Below are 16,884 nucleotides of genomic sequence, written 5' to 3'. Positions count from 1 at the left end.
TACCTCAGGCACCGAGCTCAACCCCGGAGGTACAAAGAAAGAGGGAGCCCAGCTCCTGCCTCGGGGAGTCTAATGGGGAGACTAGCGACAAACGTGTCCCGAGCCCGGGAAATGCGGGACCAGTGGGAGATAATGAGCAGAGGGAAGGACCTGGGGGGGGGTGGAGGAGGGGGAGCGCCCATCCCCCACCCCACCCCGAGCAGCTCTGGGGGGATCCAGCTGGGGCCAGGGGTGACATGGACAGGCCCCGGCCCCAGCCCGGACGAGAGGAAAGAGCACCCACCGTGTGCCAGGCCCGGCGCCCAGGGGCACACAGGCGGGGGGGGGGGAGGGGCTGGTCAGCCCCAGAAATTCCTCCGTCTGATGTCGGGGGCTCGGTCCCGCCTTGTATGTCCTTGGTTTTCGGGCCAGAGGCTCCTCCGTGTTGGGGCACGCCCCATTCCGAAGCCCCCGAAGCCCCCGGTGCCACAGGCTGTCATTGCATGCACCCTCACACCCCGCCCCAGGTTCTGCTTCCTGGCAGCCAGGGTGCGGATGGCTGAGTGATGGCCTCGTCCAGCGGGGAGAGCGGAGGAAGGGAGGCCGGCAACCCCGACCCAGAACCCTTCCTGCAGGCCCGACCTGCGCTCCTCTGGGGAGAGCCGAGCTGCTTGTGCCCGGGGGCTGTGGCTGGGCCCCCCACCCGACCAGCTCCCTGACCGCCTTTTCCTGCCCAGATCGGTCTCCAGAGAGCTCTGCCCTCCCGATCCAGAAGCTTGGAGGGGGAGAATGGCCGGGCGGCTGCCGAGGCCCCCGCAGGTGAGTCTTGGGCCTCCGGGACGGCCCCTGGTAGAACTGGTTTTGTGGTTAATGCTTTTCCCAACGAACCAACATTTTTGTAAACCGCTGCTGTCCGACCCAAAGAGGAAAGAATCCTGTGGGCTTTGAGATCCCCAAAGGAACATTCTGTTATGTTGTGTTTTGATGTATTTTGGTAAACATTTCCCCATCATATTTTCACCTGGGTCAGGGCCCTGAGGGGTGTGGGGCGAGCCTGCAGTTACTTTGGAGACAAACTTTTTTTTTTTCTGTTTTTTATTTATTTATTTATTATTACAACTCATTGCCAGAACCCATGCCAGGGTAATTTTTTACAACATTATCCCTTGCACTCACTTCTGTTCCGATTTTTTCCCTCCCTCCCTCCACCCCTCCCCCAGATGGCAAGCAGTCCTATACATGTTAAATATGTCACATATATCCCAGATACAATCTATGCGTGCAGAACTGGACAGTTTTCTTGTTGCACAGGGAGAATTGGATTCAGAAGGTGGAAATAACCTGGGAAGAAAAACAAAAATGCAAACAGTTTACATTCATTTCCCAGTGTTCTTTCTCTGGGTGTAGCTGCTTCTGTCCATCCTTGATCAATTGAAACTGAGTTAGATCTTCTCTTTGTCGAAGAAATCCGCTTCCATCAGAATCCATCCTCATACAGTATCGTTGTTGACGTATATAATGATCTCCTGGTTCTGCTCATTTCACTCAGCATCAGTTCATGTAAGTCTCTCCAGGCCTCTCTGTATTCATCCTCCTGGTCATTTCTTACAGAACAATAATATTCCGTAACATTCATATACCACAATTTACTCAACCATTCTCCAATTGATGGGCATCCATTCATTTTCCAGTTTCTGGCCACTACAAACAGGGCTGCCACAAACATTCTGGCACATACTGGTCCCTTTCCCTTCTTTAGTCTCTCCTTGAGGTATAAGCCCAGTAGTAGCACTGCTGGATCAAAGGGTATGCACAGTTTGATAACTTTTGGGGCATAGTTCCAAATTGCTCTCCAGAATGGTTGGATTCGTTCACAGCTCTACCCACAATGTATCAGTGTCCCAGTTTTCCCGCATCCCCTCCAACAATCATCATTATCTTTCCCTGTCATCTTAGCCAATCTGACAGGTGTGTAGTGGTATCTCAGAGTTGTCTTAATTTGCATTTCTCTAATCAATAGTGATTTGGAACACTCATATGAGTGGTAATAGCTTCAGTTTCATCATCTCAAAATTGTCTGTTCATATCCTTTGACCATTTATTAATTGGAGAATGGCTTCATTTCTTATAAATTAGAGTCAATTCTCTATATATTTTGGAAATGAGGCCTTTATCAGAACCTTTGACTGTGAAGATGTTTTCTTTGGGGATAAACTTGCTGCCCTATCTCTGTGTGGTCAGGAGAGGGGCAGCCTGTGTGGCTCTTGTGGAACCGAGCTTGACCCAGGTGGCCATCAGAGCCATATGGTCATCCCTGCTCAAGAGGCTCTGGTTCTGCTCCCTTCCTTCTGCGGCGGTCCTTGTAAGTCCTCCCAGATTTCTCTGGAACCAGCCCCTTCAAACTGTTCAGCCCAAATGGATAGCCGAGCTCTCAGCCGCGACTTCTTTCTGTTCTTTTAGGTTGTTCCTTGATCTCTTTGGAGCATCAGTCTAGAAGCAGTATGGCTGGGTCTAGAGTCCAGTGCAGTTTTCCACTTTGATTTCTGGAATGGCTCCATCAGTTCGGAACTTTCCTAGTGCCACACTAATGGGTCTATCTTTCCACAATCTCTGCAACAATCATCATTTTTCTTTTTTTTTGCCATTTTTGTCAGCCTGATTGGTGGGAGGTGAAACCTCAGAGTTCCTTTAATTTGCATTTCTCTAATGATTAGTGATTTGGAGTGTTATTTTTTTTCTTTTTTTTAAATAATAGCTTTTTATTATCAAAATATGTGCAAAGATAGTTTTCAGCATTCACCCCGGCAAAACCTCGTATTCCAAATTTTTCTCCCTCCCTTCCTCCACTCCCTTTTTTTTTTGCCTGAGGCAATTGGAGTTGTGACTTGCTCAGTCACACAGGAAGTATTAAGTGTCCGAGACTAGATTTGAGCTCAGGTGTCCTGACTTCAGGACAGATGCTTTATCCACTGCACCACCTAGGTACCCCCACTCCCTCTCTTAGACAGTAAGCAATCCAATCTATATTAAGTATATACAATTCTTCTATACACATTTCCACATTTATTATGCTGCACAAGGAAAATCAGATCAAAAAGAAAAAAAATAAGAAAAAACAAAAAAACATTTTTGTTTTGTTTTGTTTTCCCATCTTGCTGTTGATTCCCTGGGTTTCTTCCTTTGTAAACTCCCTATTTATTTATTCTGGCTATTTACCAGTTGGGGAATTAACTCTTAGTCTTTTCATTTTGAATCAGTTCCTTTCTTGTAAATGAGATATTTATCAAGGATACTTGTTGGAAAGATTTTTCTGCAGTATTTAGTTATATTAATTCAGTGGAGTTTTTATTGCTTTTGGTTTTGTTAATCTCCACTTTGGTTTTCAGAACTTTTATTTTGGTATTTGAAACTTTTATATTTGTTCCTTTTCTAGGTTTTAGAATTTCCAGTTCATCTGTTCTTTTTAGTTAGAGATCTAAAATTTCCTCCCACAAATGTTGCTGTGTTGCCTTATTGTTGTCTTTTTGGAGGTCAATATCTATTATTTCTATGATGTTCTTTGACGCACCGATTTCTTAAGATTATGTTATTTAGTCTACAATTAGTCCTTTTATTGAGTATAATTCTTACTACCCCATAATCGGTATAAAAAAAAAAAAAAAAAAAAAAAAAAAACGTGTTTTTTTATCTTTCAATAGTTAACATTCATTAAGCCCCTCACATGTACAGGGAACTGAGGGTTCAAAGAGATGGAAAAGGTGATTCTGGCCCTGGGGAGCTCAGAGAGAAAACAACAAGCAAACAAATCTGTACAGATAGATCTGAGACAGGATAGGTAGGGAGTACTTAACGGAGAGAGGGGAGCCGGGAAAAGCTTCTTGTAAGAGACTTGCCGGAAGTCAGGAAGGTTTCTGGGGTTCTCAGGTCTTAAGCCTGGGGGACTTGGGCACGTTCTCCTTACCATGCTAAGAAATATGCACGCTCCTTGCGCTTCCCGTCCAGTAACTCCCAGAGACCCATCACTTCTCTCTTTCTAAAAAAGAGGGTTTAGGTTCATTTTCAGACACAGCACAACCGTAGATCCGACATTAGCGGATGATCCACTGCCCTGTCTTGCCTGGTTTGCCCATCCTGGGGCAAGGTCCAGAAAGCTGGGATAGCTCTGCACATTCCTCCTCAGCCTTTGGGATCCGTTGGAGGAGAAGCAGTCGTTTTTGGGGGACGACATGAGCGTGAGTCTGCTTGGTGCCGCCCTTGGCTGCTCCAGCTTAGACGAGATGTTCTCTGTCCAGAGCCTGGCGCACCGGAGGCCAAACAGACGCTTGTTCCCAGCCCCACCTCGTCCAGCCACCGTGCACTCTTCCCTCATCACCATTGCTGTTCATCAGTCCTAACTAATGTTTATCCAATTTACAGCAGGTGGGGCAACAGGCACTTATCGAGCACCTACTGCATGCCAGGCTGTGCTAAGCCACAGGTTTATAGAGACTGAGCCAGTCCTGGCTGCCAGACCTCCCCTCCCCATTGTCTCCTTTGCCAGCTGGGCTTGTAGCTGTGGCTTTTGTGCCCTAATTGCCCGTTCTTCCTTTGTCCTGGAATGGGACTTTTGTGTTAGGGCCAGACTCTACATACTTCCAGAAGGATGTTGGAGCCCTGGATATTCAGGTCTGAGTCCTCTGGGCCTCGAGTGCTGTGTACTTCTGGGATCCCAGGGGTGGGTCACGGTGGGCACTGCCCAACTGTTAATGCCCCCAGACTGATCTGAGTTAGGTATGGGCTGATAACTGCCCCCTGGTCTGAGCCAGGCACAGGAGCCGGGGCCCAGCTGATAATTGCCCCCATTTGGCCTCTGCCAGCTGCCAGAATCTCCGGTCTCAGGCTGGGATCACTTTGCCTCGGGCTCCCTTGGTCCTTTGCCCGGGGAGCCTGGGGGTTCCCAACCCTGAGCCACTGTGGTCTTTCCTGAGACTGTTATCCTCAGCCGATGTCTAGCTGGATCAGAAGCTGGGACAGTTGTGAGGGGCAGGGCTGCCTCCCGTCCTGTCCACTGCCCTGGGGGCTTAGTCCAGGCTTGGGCATCCCTCCTCCAAAGCAGAAGCCCATGAGAGTGGCTCACAGTGGCCATAGTCGTGGGGGGTGGAGGGCAGTGGGGGGCCGACGGCCACTTGTTGGAATGGCCGAGAGGGCTCAGGGTGCTCCGGGAGCTCTGATAAAGAGTACAGGGTCCCAGAGGACCCCAGATTGCAGAAGGAGGAGATGCTTTCTCCAGCTGTGTAGACTTGAAGATGATGACGGACATGGGAGCCGGGCTAGTGGGTCAGACCAAATCAAAAGGTGGCAAAAGTCCCTCAGGAAGTTCTTGGGAATGGCCTCCATTCCAAATTCCCAGAGCAGCACATGGGTGCAGGCTTGTTTAAGCCCAATAGTAGGAAGAATATTCCAGAGTGGGTCAGGCCAGGGCTGGGGGCGGGGGGGGGGGGGGGGGGGGGAGCGGCTGGGCCATGTGCAGAACCCAGGTCCTCCCCTTCTCTCCTGCCCCTGCACCCCAGAGCCCAGGAGGGAGAGGACGTGGTCCGCCAGGGGAACTGCACTTGCAGCCCCTCTGGGCCCCCATCTTTTGGCAGCTCTGTCTGTCCATGTCCCTCTCTGGTCCTGGGTTCAGTCCTCTTCCGGCCCCAAGATTATTCAGGCTTCTTTCTCTGGACATTTGATGGCTGGCTCAACTCCTCACTACCCTGTGCTCTTTGTTCTATTTATTAAGTTTATTTATTTTTTATTACACCTTGATTTATGATTCATGCTGGGAGAGAAAGATCAGGACAAAGGGAGAGAGAGAAAAAAGCAAAAAAAAAAAAAAAAAAAAAAAGGAGGGGACAGAGCATGTGCTGATTTACTGTTGCCTCCTTAGTTCCTTTTCTGGACAAAGAAGGCATTTTCTGTATTTTCTGTCCAAAATCCATTGGGATGGCTCTCGCCTACAGGGACGTTCTTCTAAGCCCCTGGCCTCCCATCCTGCAGCCTCCTTCACCTCTGGGACCCAGCCCTTCATCTCTTTTAATGACACCCAGTAAAAGGTCTGTAGGCAGGAGTAGAAAAATGGCCTGGAGCTCAGGAGGAAGGAGAGACCCTCTGTAGTCACAGTGACTGAAGGCAGGGTCCCCCCACACACAGTGAGAGGACCCAGCCAAGGAAGAAGAAGCGGCTGCAAGAAACCCAGTAAGAGCAGACTATGTCCAAAGGCAGGAAACACAAAACTTTTCTTTTAAACTGGTGAAAACAGAGACCGAGCTAAAAACTGAAGGAAGGCCCCAAAATCCAAGTAAAGCCTGAGTCAAGCAAGAGAAATCAAGAAACACAAACTGATATCTATAAAGAAAAAGAAGAATAAATAAACAATAACTAGAACAATAGTGAACTCCAAAATTTTAAGAAAGTCAGAAATCACAGAAGCCAAATCAAGAGACCCTAATTCTATCCAGAACAAAAAGCATAAACCCCTAATAATAACCAAAGGCAACTCCAACATCCAAGTCAATACTCTAGAAACCCCACTAACACCTTCTTAGTATTTTATTTCTCATTACATCTATTTAATCAATCCTAGAAACAGAAAGTAAGTAACTACTACTACTCCTAAGCTTAAAAACTGAATCCCTAACCAATGTTACTCCAAGTAAAGGTACACTAGAATCCTCTCAACAACTCCACTCTAACCCTCTAATCCCAAGGCAAGAAAATTGCTTCATCTCTGATATTTCAAGCAGTAACCTTCAAGAAACATGACTATGGAGCTTACCAGAAAGTAGAATGTCTAGATCCTTCCCAGAAAAGCGCTCTACTGAGAAATGATACCAAGTAAAACCTAATTTACCTAGGCAGAAACTCCCAGAGACCCAAATTCTAAGTAAAGGTACAACTACTGTCAATCAAAACATTTTAATACACACATACAAACACACACTCCCTCTGAGAAACTTCATTCCCAACATTTACACTAACCTAGAACCTTCCTCTACCTATTTACATTTTCTCTCAAAGTAATCTCACTCCATATCCAACTGAACATAATCCCTTCCTAATGCAGACAGCCATTCCCTCTAATCCAAAAGCTCTTCCAACAGCAAAACATCCATCCTTGTCCCTGACTTCTCTCCCTCTAGTAAAATATGAAAATTCACACCATAGACACCTACTCTAATCCAACCAATACAAATAATTTAATGAATCCTCTAATTCTGTTCAAAAACCCCCAAACAAAAATACACAAACTCTGACAATCACAAAATTAACCACCATATTTCTTCATGATCCCTTCCCCTTAGAAATTAACTAAGAAAGACTACAATTTGTCCCTCAGAACCCCATGCTGTCAGTAAAACTCTCAGCAACCATAAACCCCACCTTGCAAAAACTATATCCCAGTCATTGAGTATTCTGTATTTGGGAAAGCTATTCTTGAGTAATTAGAAAAATAGGAGAAATGGCAGAATAGAAAGATCTGACACTTCACTGAAACCATGAACCCCTGGTAAGTACCACTACTCAAACTTAGTCACAGTCTCTAATAATACATGTAGGATAGTTTTACTCCCAGGAAGGAGAATTTGGCAGCCTCACTGACCTTCCCCAATCTCTCTAGTACTGCTCTCTGTGACCCACTCCCCATCCTGCAGTTGGTGGGCCAGGGAGCTATCTGCCAGGTCTGCCTCTTGGGCTGCCTTTGTCCTAGGGAGAAAAGAGGATGGTACTGGATTCTGGGCTCTCTGTGCTCAGCTTTTCCCCATTTCCCTTGGGCAGGACTTGCTGTTCCTAAATCAGATGTGATTGGACAACTGGAACGAGGAGACGCGCTGTGGATGGCTGCGGGAGGTACCCTAAGGAGCAGCTGCGTAGGTGAGTCCCTGCATGCACGAGAAATTGGGAAAGGCTACTGGGGATGCCACAAACCTGGGTGAGTGTAGGCTCATGCAGAGCCAGAAGGATGTCAGCTGTCCGGTAGTCCGACCTCACAGACAACCCTTACCCTCCTCCCATATAACTCCAGTACTGTGGTGCCCAAGATGCTGCCTCCCATTGGTCTGCCCATCACAGCTCCTCCCCCAGCCCTCCTCCTCAATTCCAGTGGTGCCATGTTACCTCTGAGACCATGAGCAAAGTGGATACAAGGTTGTTTTGTAGTAGCTAATAACTGGGGGGTTAGTGATTAGTAAATAAGTAGGGAGAGGTGGGATCAAGAAAGGCTTCATGTACAAGGTGGGCCAGGTGGAAGCGAGGAATGGATGCCTTCCAAGCACATGGGTCAAAGGCATGGAGGTGGGAGATGAAGTGTCAGGAATCAGAAAATTGGGTGAGGTCAGTTTGGCTTTAAGTGGAATCATGTGTGGTAAGCACAGAAAGGTAGAGCTGGGTCAGGTCGTAAAGGACGTTAAATGCCAAATAAAGGAATTTATCTTTAATCCTGGAGCTGATTGGGAGCCAGCTGAGCTTAATTGAGCAGGCAGAGTGTCATGATAAGACATATACTTGAGGAAAATCCCTTGAGGAAGAAACTGAATGAAAAATAGCCTATGGTGGGGAAAGAGGAGGCAAGGAGATTCATTGGGAGGCTGTTGCCATAGTCCAGGCAAGAGGAGATGAGAACTAGGATGAAGATCATGACTGTATGAATGGAGAGATGGGGACAGATGTTAGAATGTCTGGAAAGTGCTTGAGTTGGTGGGGCAGGAAGGGAAGATTCCATCAAGACTGAAGATTGGGTGACTGGGAGGATGGCAGTACCCTCCTCCACAGCAATAGGGGACTTTGGGAGAAAGATGGGTTTGATGGTGAAAGATAAGGAAGTGGGGGACATATCCAGTTGTAAATGTCTTTGCCAAATCCTGTGGGAAGTTGGTGAGGTCATACTGAAACTCGAGAAAGAGGCTGAGGCAGGATCTGTCAATGTGGGAGCCATTGGGATAGAGAAGGTAGTTGAACCTATGGAAATGGGTGAATTCTCCAAGGGAGAATGAAGGGATGGAAAAGAAGAGGGGCTCAGTCAGCTTCCCAGGAAGCATTCATGGTGAATGCTGCAATTATTTCCCAGACCAAATACAAAATTCTCTATTTGGCTCTGAAAATTCTTCCTAATCCTCCCCTCCCCCTTTCCAATTTTTTTATACTTTATTCCTCTCCTTGTGATCCTCTAAACTGGCCTCTGCTCTTTCTTGAACTCAGCAATCCAACTGTATTTTTCTTTCTCTTGGCAGGGAGAAGCAAGTTATCATTTGTTTTGTTTTAATTTCAGAATTTGAGATACAGCCTGAAAACAAAGAATCAGCCCTGAAGCTTGGATCATCTAAGGAATTATTCTCCAGGGGTTGGCCCTGGGTTTCCAGGTTGGAAGAAGTTTCAAAAAGTGACACTGGGTGGGAGAGCCAGCAGATAGAGAGCAATAAAGAAAAACATTCTAGACAAGTGAAAGTCACGCAATCAAAACTTCCAGTGAGATGGGTGGGGGAAGTAATGAATATGGCACAAACTTCCGTCTAGGGCTGGTCCTTTTTCCACAATAAAAAGTATCTATAAGAAGCTGTCTGTTCACATATCTGTACAGAACCAGAGAACAATCACCATCTGTTTAAAGTGTGTGTTCTTCTAAGTAAAATTAATGGGGGAAATTCTTAAATTATAATTCAGATCTTAGTAAATATCACGGAATAATAACTGACAATGTTATGAAGATAGGGAATGTAGGCAAAGCTTTAACAGTAATTCATCCATTTCTTTCCATCACAGAATTCAAGCTGAAGAGACATTTTCAAAATGTAATAAATGTGGGAAGATTGTACTTGAAAGCAAACAACTTACTCAGCCTAAAACACTTCCTATTGGAACAAAACCTTGTGAAGATAATCAATGTGGAAAGGTCTTCGATCAGAGATCAGGATTTATTGAACATCACAAGATTCATCCCAGAGAGAAATTTGGTCAATGTAATGAATGTGGTTTAGCCTTCCTCCAGAGTATGAGATTTCCTCGACATCAGAAAATTCATACCATAGAGCAACTTTATGGATGTAATAACGAACATGGAAAGGCCTTCCAAGAGCAACTATATCGAAGAAATGATACCAAAGAAAAATCCTTTAAATGCAAGGATTGTGGAAAGACTTTTAGCCAGAGCTCCCAGCTCAATCTACATTACAGAATTCACTGGGATGAGAAGCCATACAAGTGCATTGAATGCGGCAAAGCCTTCCAGTGTAGCTCCTACCTTACAGAACACCAGAGCATTCATGCTGGAGAGAAATCTTTTGAATGTAAGGAGTGTGGGAAAGCCTTCCAGTGTAGCGCAGACCTTACTGTTCATTGGAAAATTCACAATGAAAAGAAACCTTATGAATGCAGTGAGTGTGGGAAGACCTTCCGTAAGCGAACACAATTCACTGTCCATCAGCGAATTCATACTGGAGAGAAACCTTATAAATGCAAGGAATGTGGAAAAGCTTTTAGCCAGAGCTCGCAGCTTAATCTCCATCAGAGAATTCATAGTGGAGAGAAACCGTATGAGTGTAGTGAATGTGGGAAGGCCTTCTGCCAGAGCTCACAACTTTCTGTACATCAGAGAATTCACACTGGGGAGAAACCTTACAAATGTAGTGAATGTGGGAAGGCCTTTCGGCAGAGCGAACAGCTTACTCTGCATCACAGAATTCATAGTGGAGAGAAACCTTATGAATGTAATGAGTGTGGGAAGACCTTCCGAAGTAGTTCACAGCTTACTGTACATCAGAAGGTTCACACTGGAGAAAAGCCCTATGAATGTAGGGAATGTGGCAAGGCCTTCCGCTGCAGCTCCTACCTTACTGTACATCAGAGAATCCACACTGGAGAGAAACCTTATAAATGTAATGAGTGTGGGAAGGCCTTTCGTCAGAGGGAGCAGCTCACTCTCCATCACAGGATTCACAGTGGTGAGAAGCCATATGAGTGTGTTGAGTGTGGCAAGGCTTTCCGTTACAGCTCCTACCTTACAGTACATCAGAGAATTCACACTGGAGAGAAGCCCTACGAATGCAGGGAATGTGGGAAGGCCTTCCACTGTAGCACGGACCTCGCCGTACATCAAAAGATTCATACTGGGGAGAAGCCTTATGATTGTAATGAATGTGGAAAAGCCTTCCGCACTCATACACAATTTACTGTGCATCAGAAAATTCATACTGGAGAAAAACCTTATGAATGTAAGGACTGTGGCAAGGCCTTTAGGCAGAGCATAGAACTCACTGTACATCAAAGAACTCACACTGGGGAGAAACCTTATGAATGTACTGAATGTGGGAAGGCCTTCTGCCAGAGCATACAGCTTACTCGACATCAAAAAATTCACACTGGAGAGAAACCTTATGAATGTTCTGAATGTGGGAAGACCTTCTGCCAAAGAACAGGACTTACTGAACATCAAAAAATTCACACCGGAGAAAAACCTTATGAATGTAACGAATGCAGGAAGGCCTTTAGAAATAGTATTCAACTCACTCAGCACCTGAGAATTCACACCGGAGAGAAGCCTTATGATTGCAGCGAATGCGGGAAGGCTTTCTGCCAGAGCTCACAGCTTTCTGTACATCAGAGAATTCACAGTGGAGAGAAACCCTACAAATGTAATGAGTGTGGGAAGGCCTTCCGCCACAGTGCACACCTTACTCTCCATCAGAGAATTCACAGTGGGGAGAAACCTTATGGTTGTCCCGAGTGCGGGAAGGCCTTCCGGAGCAGCTCACACCTTACTCTGCATCAGAAGATCCACACTGGCGAGAAACCTTATGAGTGTAGGGAGTGTGGGAAGGCCTTCCGCTGTAGCTCCTATCTCACCGTGCACCAGAGAATTCACACCGGGGAGAAACCTTACAAGTGCAGCGAATGTGGAAAGGCCTTCTGCCAGAGCACGCAGCTCACTCGGCACCAGAGGATCCATACCTGAAGTCCCTTGGACGGTCAGTCTTTATGGAAGTTAGGAATGGGGGAGGAATTTCTGACCATTTTGGCAGTCCAGACTTATGAAAAATTTAAGTCAAAGCAGAACCTTGCAGATTATATTTGTAATAAAATAATAATGTATTTGTATATAATTTGTATAATTATACAATGTATAATATTTATAACAATAAATATTTGTAATAATAATGACATTTAGAGAAAGTGGAAAATTTTGCAAAGCTCTTTACATAGATAACAGTCTTTCTGAGGCCTTCTCCCCCATGCCTCCTTCATGAGCATTGTCCAGTCATGTCCCCCAGGAAGTAGCCACCAACTCATTTCAGGATTGTAGGAGGAATCTTGGAGGGCTGTAGGTCCTTGTGCTATTGATCATTGATGGAATTATCAGGATGAGTATTTATTAAACAGGTCTGACAGAAAACAGTGGTTACAGAAAAAATCCCTCAAACCTAAGCATGTTCTCTTCTCTTGATCGCATAAGTTCCCTGGGGAGAGTGAGCTCCACCATGGAGTAAAAACGGAAGTGAGACACGTGGGGCTCCCAAATGTCTAATGGTAAGTTCCTGGCTCCTGGTCACTAGAAGTTCTTTCCCTGGGGCATGCCTCATGACTTTCCCTTTAGGTGCAGCCTTCTGGCAGGCCCGCCAGGTCAGTGCCTTTTGTCTTTCCTTGATGCTGCTACTTGGTCCTCGGTGTGCCAGCCACTGTTGCTCCTCCCTCTGTCTACACTCGGGCAATTGGGATTAAGTGACTAGCTCAGGGTCACACAACTAGGAAGCATTATGAGTCTGAGGCCTGGGGTCAGGCCAGTGCTCTGTCCGCCATGTCATCCAGCTGCCCTTGTGCTCTAGTCTTCTGAATGTCACAGTTCCCAAGGTCATCACCTAACCAATTCCACCTCTGGATGCCCTTTTCCTCAAGTCATTCCTTTTCAGGGGTCTGGCATCCTTAGTTCCTGAATTTGCCCCTTGACTAATTGCCCTCTGACACAGCTTACTGATTGCATGTGTTGCTTAACAGAAAAACTTGATTTCCAATGAAGATATTTCCCATAAGGTGCAGTGTCTTTAATGGCTCAGAGTTCCTAGCATTTTTTCCAAATTAATGATTTAATCATACCTGGTTTGCTTTTGACTGATTCAATTGGGGTGTTTGGGCCTTCTGTGATAAACTGGGGTGGGCCTTCCTCTTACAAATATGCATGACTGCATTTTAGCCTTTTCAGAACTTGTAGATGCTATTATCTTTGTTTTAGAGATGAAGATCCTGAGTGCAAGGGACTGGCCCAGTCATACAGCTGTTTGTGGCTAGAATCGGGTTTTCAGCATAATTTTTTCACCAGTTCACACTGGTTCTCCCTAGCCCTGATGAAGCACATCTTTGATCATTTTCCCATAGTGTACATTTTATGTCTTTTCCTTTCCCTTGACCTCAAGTCTCTTCCCTAAGTCCCTAAAATTACAGGTGATTATTGAAGACTATTAATTTAAAAAATGATTGGGAGCTTTCTCAGCTATACATGAACGCTCTACAAAAGGTGTTTGAACAAAAGGTAGTGGAAGAATGAAGGGCCCTGGCCTTTGGGGATCAGCAATATCAACCAAGCCTGATTGAGACTGGACTGGTCAAAACTGGAAAGGAAGGAAATATTTGAAAATCATTTGAGAGTTAACAAATGGAAAATTATAGCAATTACATGGCAGAGGTTCATGGCATCCATGTGATGATAGTTCAAGTACGTCTGGGCCCCTCATCTGTACAGAAGCATGTCTCATAGAGGGCCCTCATCGTTATTCAGTCTGTCAAACGTTTATAACGTACTATGTGCCAGACACTGTGCCAAGTCACGGGACTGCGAAGGCAAAAACTACCCCTGTCCTCCAAGGCTCATGTTTCAATGGGGGAGACAAAACATAATTATATACCTACTCTAGCTTACCTGCACACACACTCATATATGTACAGATAAAAACACATATATGTGTTGATAAAATAGACATAGATGTACGTGTGTATAGATAAAACATACATGCACACATGTATAGATAAAACATACACATATTTATAGATTAAAACGTGTACACATGCTCATGCGTGTATAAAGACATGAACATGCATATATGTGTATGAATAAAAACACATAAGTGTCTAGATGAAGCATGCACACATGCACATATATGTATAGATAAAAACATACATGCACACATATAGCTAAACATATATGCATGCACATATATGTATAGATAAAACCATGCATACACATGCTCATATATGTCTAGATAAAGACATACACATGCATATATATGTATAGATAAAAACCTACATACACACGTATGTACATGCATAAAGGCTTGAACGTAATCCCAGGGAAGACACCCAAGAGAGCTGAAGAAAGTGCAGTTTGCCCTGACTCACAGGGAGTCATGCGGGTGGAGATGAGGGGAGAACTTCCCATGCATAGAGAAGAGCCAGGGGAAAGGCAGAGTTGGAGTGGGGGTCACGTCCACAAATGCGAGGGTTGCTAGTTCACCAAGAGTAGAGGGGAGTGAATTGCGAGGATCCCTGAGAGAAGGGAGAGGTCCAGACTGTGAAGGTCTTAGGACGTTTTATATCTGCTCTATAGGGAACCATGAGTCTGTTGAGTAAGAGCAGTATGATCAGACCTATGCTTTAGGCAAATCCCTGACTACTCTGTGAACCCTGGGGAGGGGGAGTGATGAGATTAGACTGGGAGCTGCTAAGAGGCCATTGTGATCAACCAGGCGGAGGTGATGAGGGTCTGAACCAGATTGGTAACTGTACAAGGGGTGATCACGAAGGTGAAAAGTGTCCAGTGTCCAGATGTGACAATAGATTGATTATTGGAAGGGAATGCAAGAGAGAAGTTAGAGGCAATACTGAGTCTGGGAAGTGCCGCAGTAATAATGGGAAGTGACTCCTGTTGTGGATAGGCTGACTGATGGATCTAGTGGACATGTAGTTCAGGTAGGGAGTGCTGCAGAACTGGAATTCCCCAAACAGGCTAGGCCGGGAATATAATTCTGAAACTTGTCTTCATAGAGATGATAACTGAACCCAGAAACTCTGAAGGATGCATCTCCTATGGGCTACCCTGTGATCAAAAGCCACATCAATGCTAATGTGGCTTGAGCCTTAGCCATCAAAGCAAATCAAGGTACAGCGAGACATTTTTTTCCTTTGAGGAGAAGGTCTAGCCTAACCCAGAAGTCAAGATACTCCCAATAGATAGTGTTTCTTCCAGGCTGCCCCCTTGGCAAGGTCCTATAAGTCTACATTTCCCATCTAAATTTCTAGGGGGGCATTACAGGTTAACCCTAATCTCAGAGACGTAAGGTGTCCTAGGCAGCAGCAGAGAAATAAAACAAAAAGAAATCTAGAAAGATCAGGGCATCCATAGTTTTCTCCTCACATACTTTCCATCTATACATGTTGCCTCAAACGCTGGAGAACACTGTGATTATTCGTTCTTTGTTTTTGAAGAAGGTTCTATGGGGTGAGGTCTCAATTTGGACAAGAGCTGGATTTAAGTGAGACATAGTTGCACAGTCATCCGCCTCACTCTTCCAATGGCAGGACAAAGTCGAGATCTCTGGCAATGGCCTGGGAGACAGTGGATGACCTTGAAATCTTCCATGTCTGAACAAACTCTAAATGCTCCTCAGCGCCACCTCCTGGCTCCTTCTTGGCTGCTGGGATAAATTATCTTTATCCATTCCTTCTGTTGAAGGAAGTCTTTAAATGCTTGAGGTAGACATCGCCTAAGGCACCAACAAGCCCATTGGTTACCTTCCTTCTGGTTTAACCCATGTGCTGAGACAGTTTTAGTGGGGTGTCTGCTGTGCTACAGCTTCTCTGAGCCATGGGAAAGTTGGGGGACAGGGGGGACACTGAAGATGAATGAGCAGTCCTGGAAAGAGGGGCTAGTCCCCCAAATACTCTGTACTGCAAATGTGAACCTCTCTAAGAGCAAGTACATACTCCCCCTCCAACTTTGTTGACCTCCAATCTCATCTCCAATTGTCTGCTGGACAAACTGGATGCTTTATAGACATCTTTAGTTTAACATACCCAAACTAAATGCAGTCTTCCCTTCTTGATTTCCCTGTTGTCAAGGTTATGACCATCTTCCTTGTCACCCTCATTCACTCTCCAAAGATGAAGAAAAAAAAGCTTTTAAGAGCATCTGTAAGTAAGAGTATGATACCCTAGTTGAACAGAGGGAAGGAGGGAAGGAAGAAATAAAGGAAAGAAGGAAGGAAGAAAGGAAGTTTTCCAACTGACCAATTCCAGTTTGAAGGCGAGCTCTATTCACATAGATTGTTGTTTGTCCTTTTTCGACACTATGACATGGAAGTGAATTGGATTTAAGTGAAAGAGGGCTGTCAAAAGTAACCTGCCTCCCTTTCCCTCCCAGAGTCATTTGGGAAAAGTGGAGAGATAATCAGGACAACTGGAGATGGTCCTGGATGCCATGGGAGACCTTGGCCTTTTTAAGCTAAGGTCTCAGTTTGACTGAGGCTGCACCCATTCAGTGATTAAGGGTAGGAAGCCATTGAGGCAAAGAATCCCCTCCTCCTTTACCTAGTCAAAGTAAAATAAAACTAATAAATAAATGCAGGAGGGAAAGACCCTCAGGGTTTCTGACCAAAGCAGAAATGATTGCTGTTTTCATTTAATCTGAATCATTCAGGACCAAACGATGACCAAATGGGCCTTGGCCTAGGATCTATTGGTGGTCAATCAATGAGAATCAGTCATTTTGGTTTAAGAGTCAGAGGTAAGGAAAGGTACCTCCCAGTTAGGAGAAGCCTAACAGATCTCAACATGCTGAAGCACTGGTATGAGTTGGACTCTGTGAAATGTAATAAGGATAAATGTCCATTTTGATGTGGATCTCAATAT

At 45.3% G+C, this 16,884-nt stretch overlaps 2 protein-coding genes across 2 annotated transcripts in view; both read left to right on the top strand.

The window, feature by feature from the left end:
* The window catches only part of LOC111719283 (zinc finger protein 345), a 369,988-nt gene that overhangs the window by 290,346 nt on the left and 62,758 nt on the right, over positions 1–16,884 (top strand). The gene's annotated exons all lie outside the window — the stretch shown is intronic.
* Positions 7,670–12,127, top strand: LOC111719285 (zinc finger protein 345). The gene is made up of 3 exons (XM_031957590.1): positions 7,670–7,872; positions 9,266–9,356; positions 9,757–12,127. The coding sequence occupies exons 1-3, from the start codon at positions 7,836–7,838 to the stop codon at positions 11,942–11,944; spliced, it is 2,316 nt and encodes a 771-aa protein (XP_031813450.1). The 5' UTR covers positions 7,670–7,835; the 3' UTR covers positions 11,945–12,127.

The sequence above is a fragment of the Sarcophilus harrisii genome, chromosome 1 (assembly GCF_902635505.1).
Source record: "Sarcophilus harrisii chromosome 1, mSarHar1.11, whole genome shotgun sequence".
Taxonomy (NCBI): Eukaryota; Metazoa; Chordata; class Mammalia; order Dasyuromorphia; family Dasyuridae; genus Sarcophilus; species Sarcophilus harrisii.
The sequence above is the reverse complement of the archived record's forward strand: the minus strand, read 5'-3'. Positions and strand labels throughout refer to the sequence as shown.

What these genes read in the sequence shown, in the direction of transcription:
- LOC111719285 (XM_031957590.1), top strand. Translation starts at nt 7,836, where the DNA reads ATGGCTGCGGGAGGTACCCTAAGGAGCAGCTGCGTAG. An exon ending in CCTAAGGAGCAGCTGCGTAG is followed by an intron (nt 7,873 to 9,265) that starts GTGAGTCCCTGC and finishes TTTTAATTTCAG; the next exon opens with AATTTGAGATACAGCCTGAA. An exon ending in GGTTGGCCCTGGGTTTCCAG is followed by an intron (nt 9,357 to 9,756) that starts GTTGGAAGAAGT and finishes TTTCCATCACAG; the next exon opens with AATTCAAGCTGAAGAGACAT.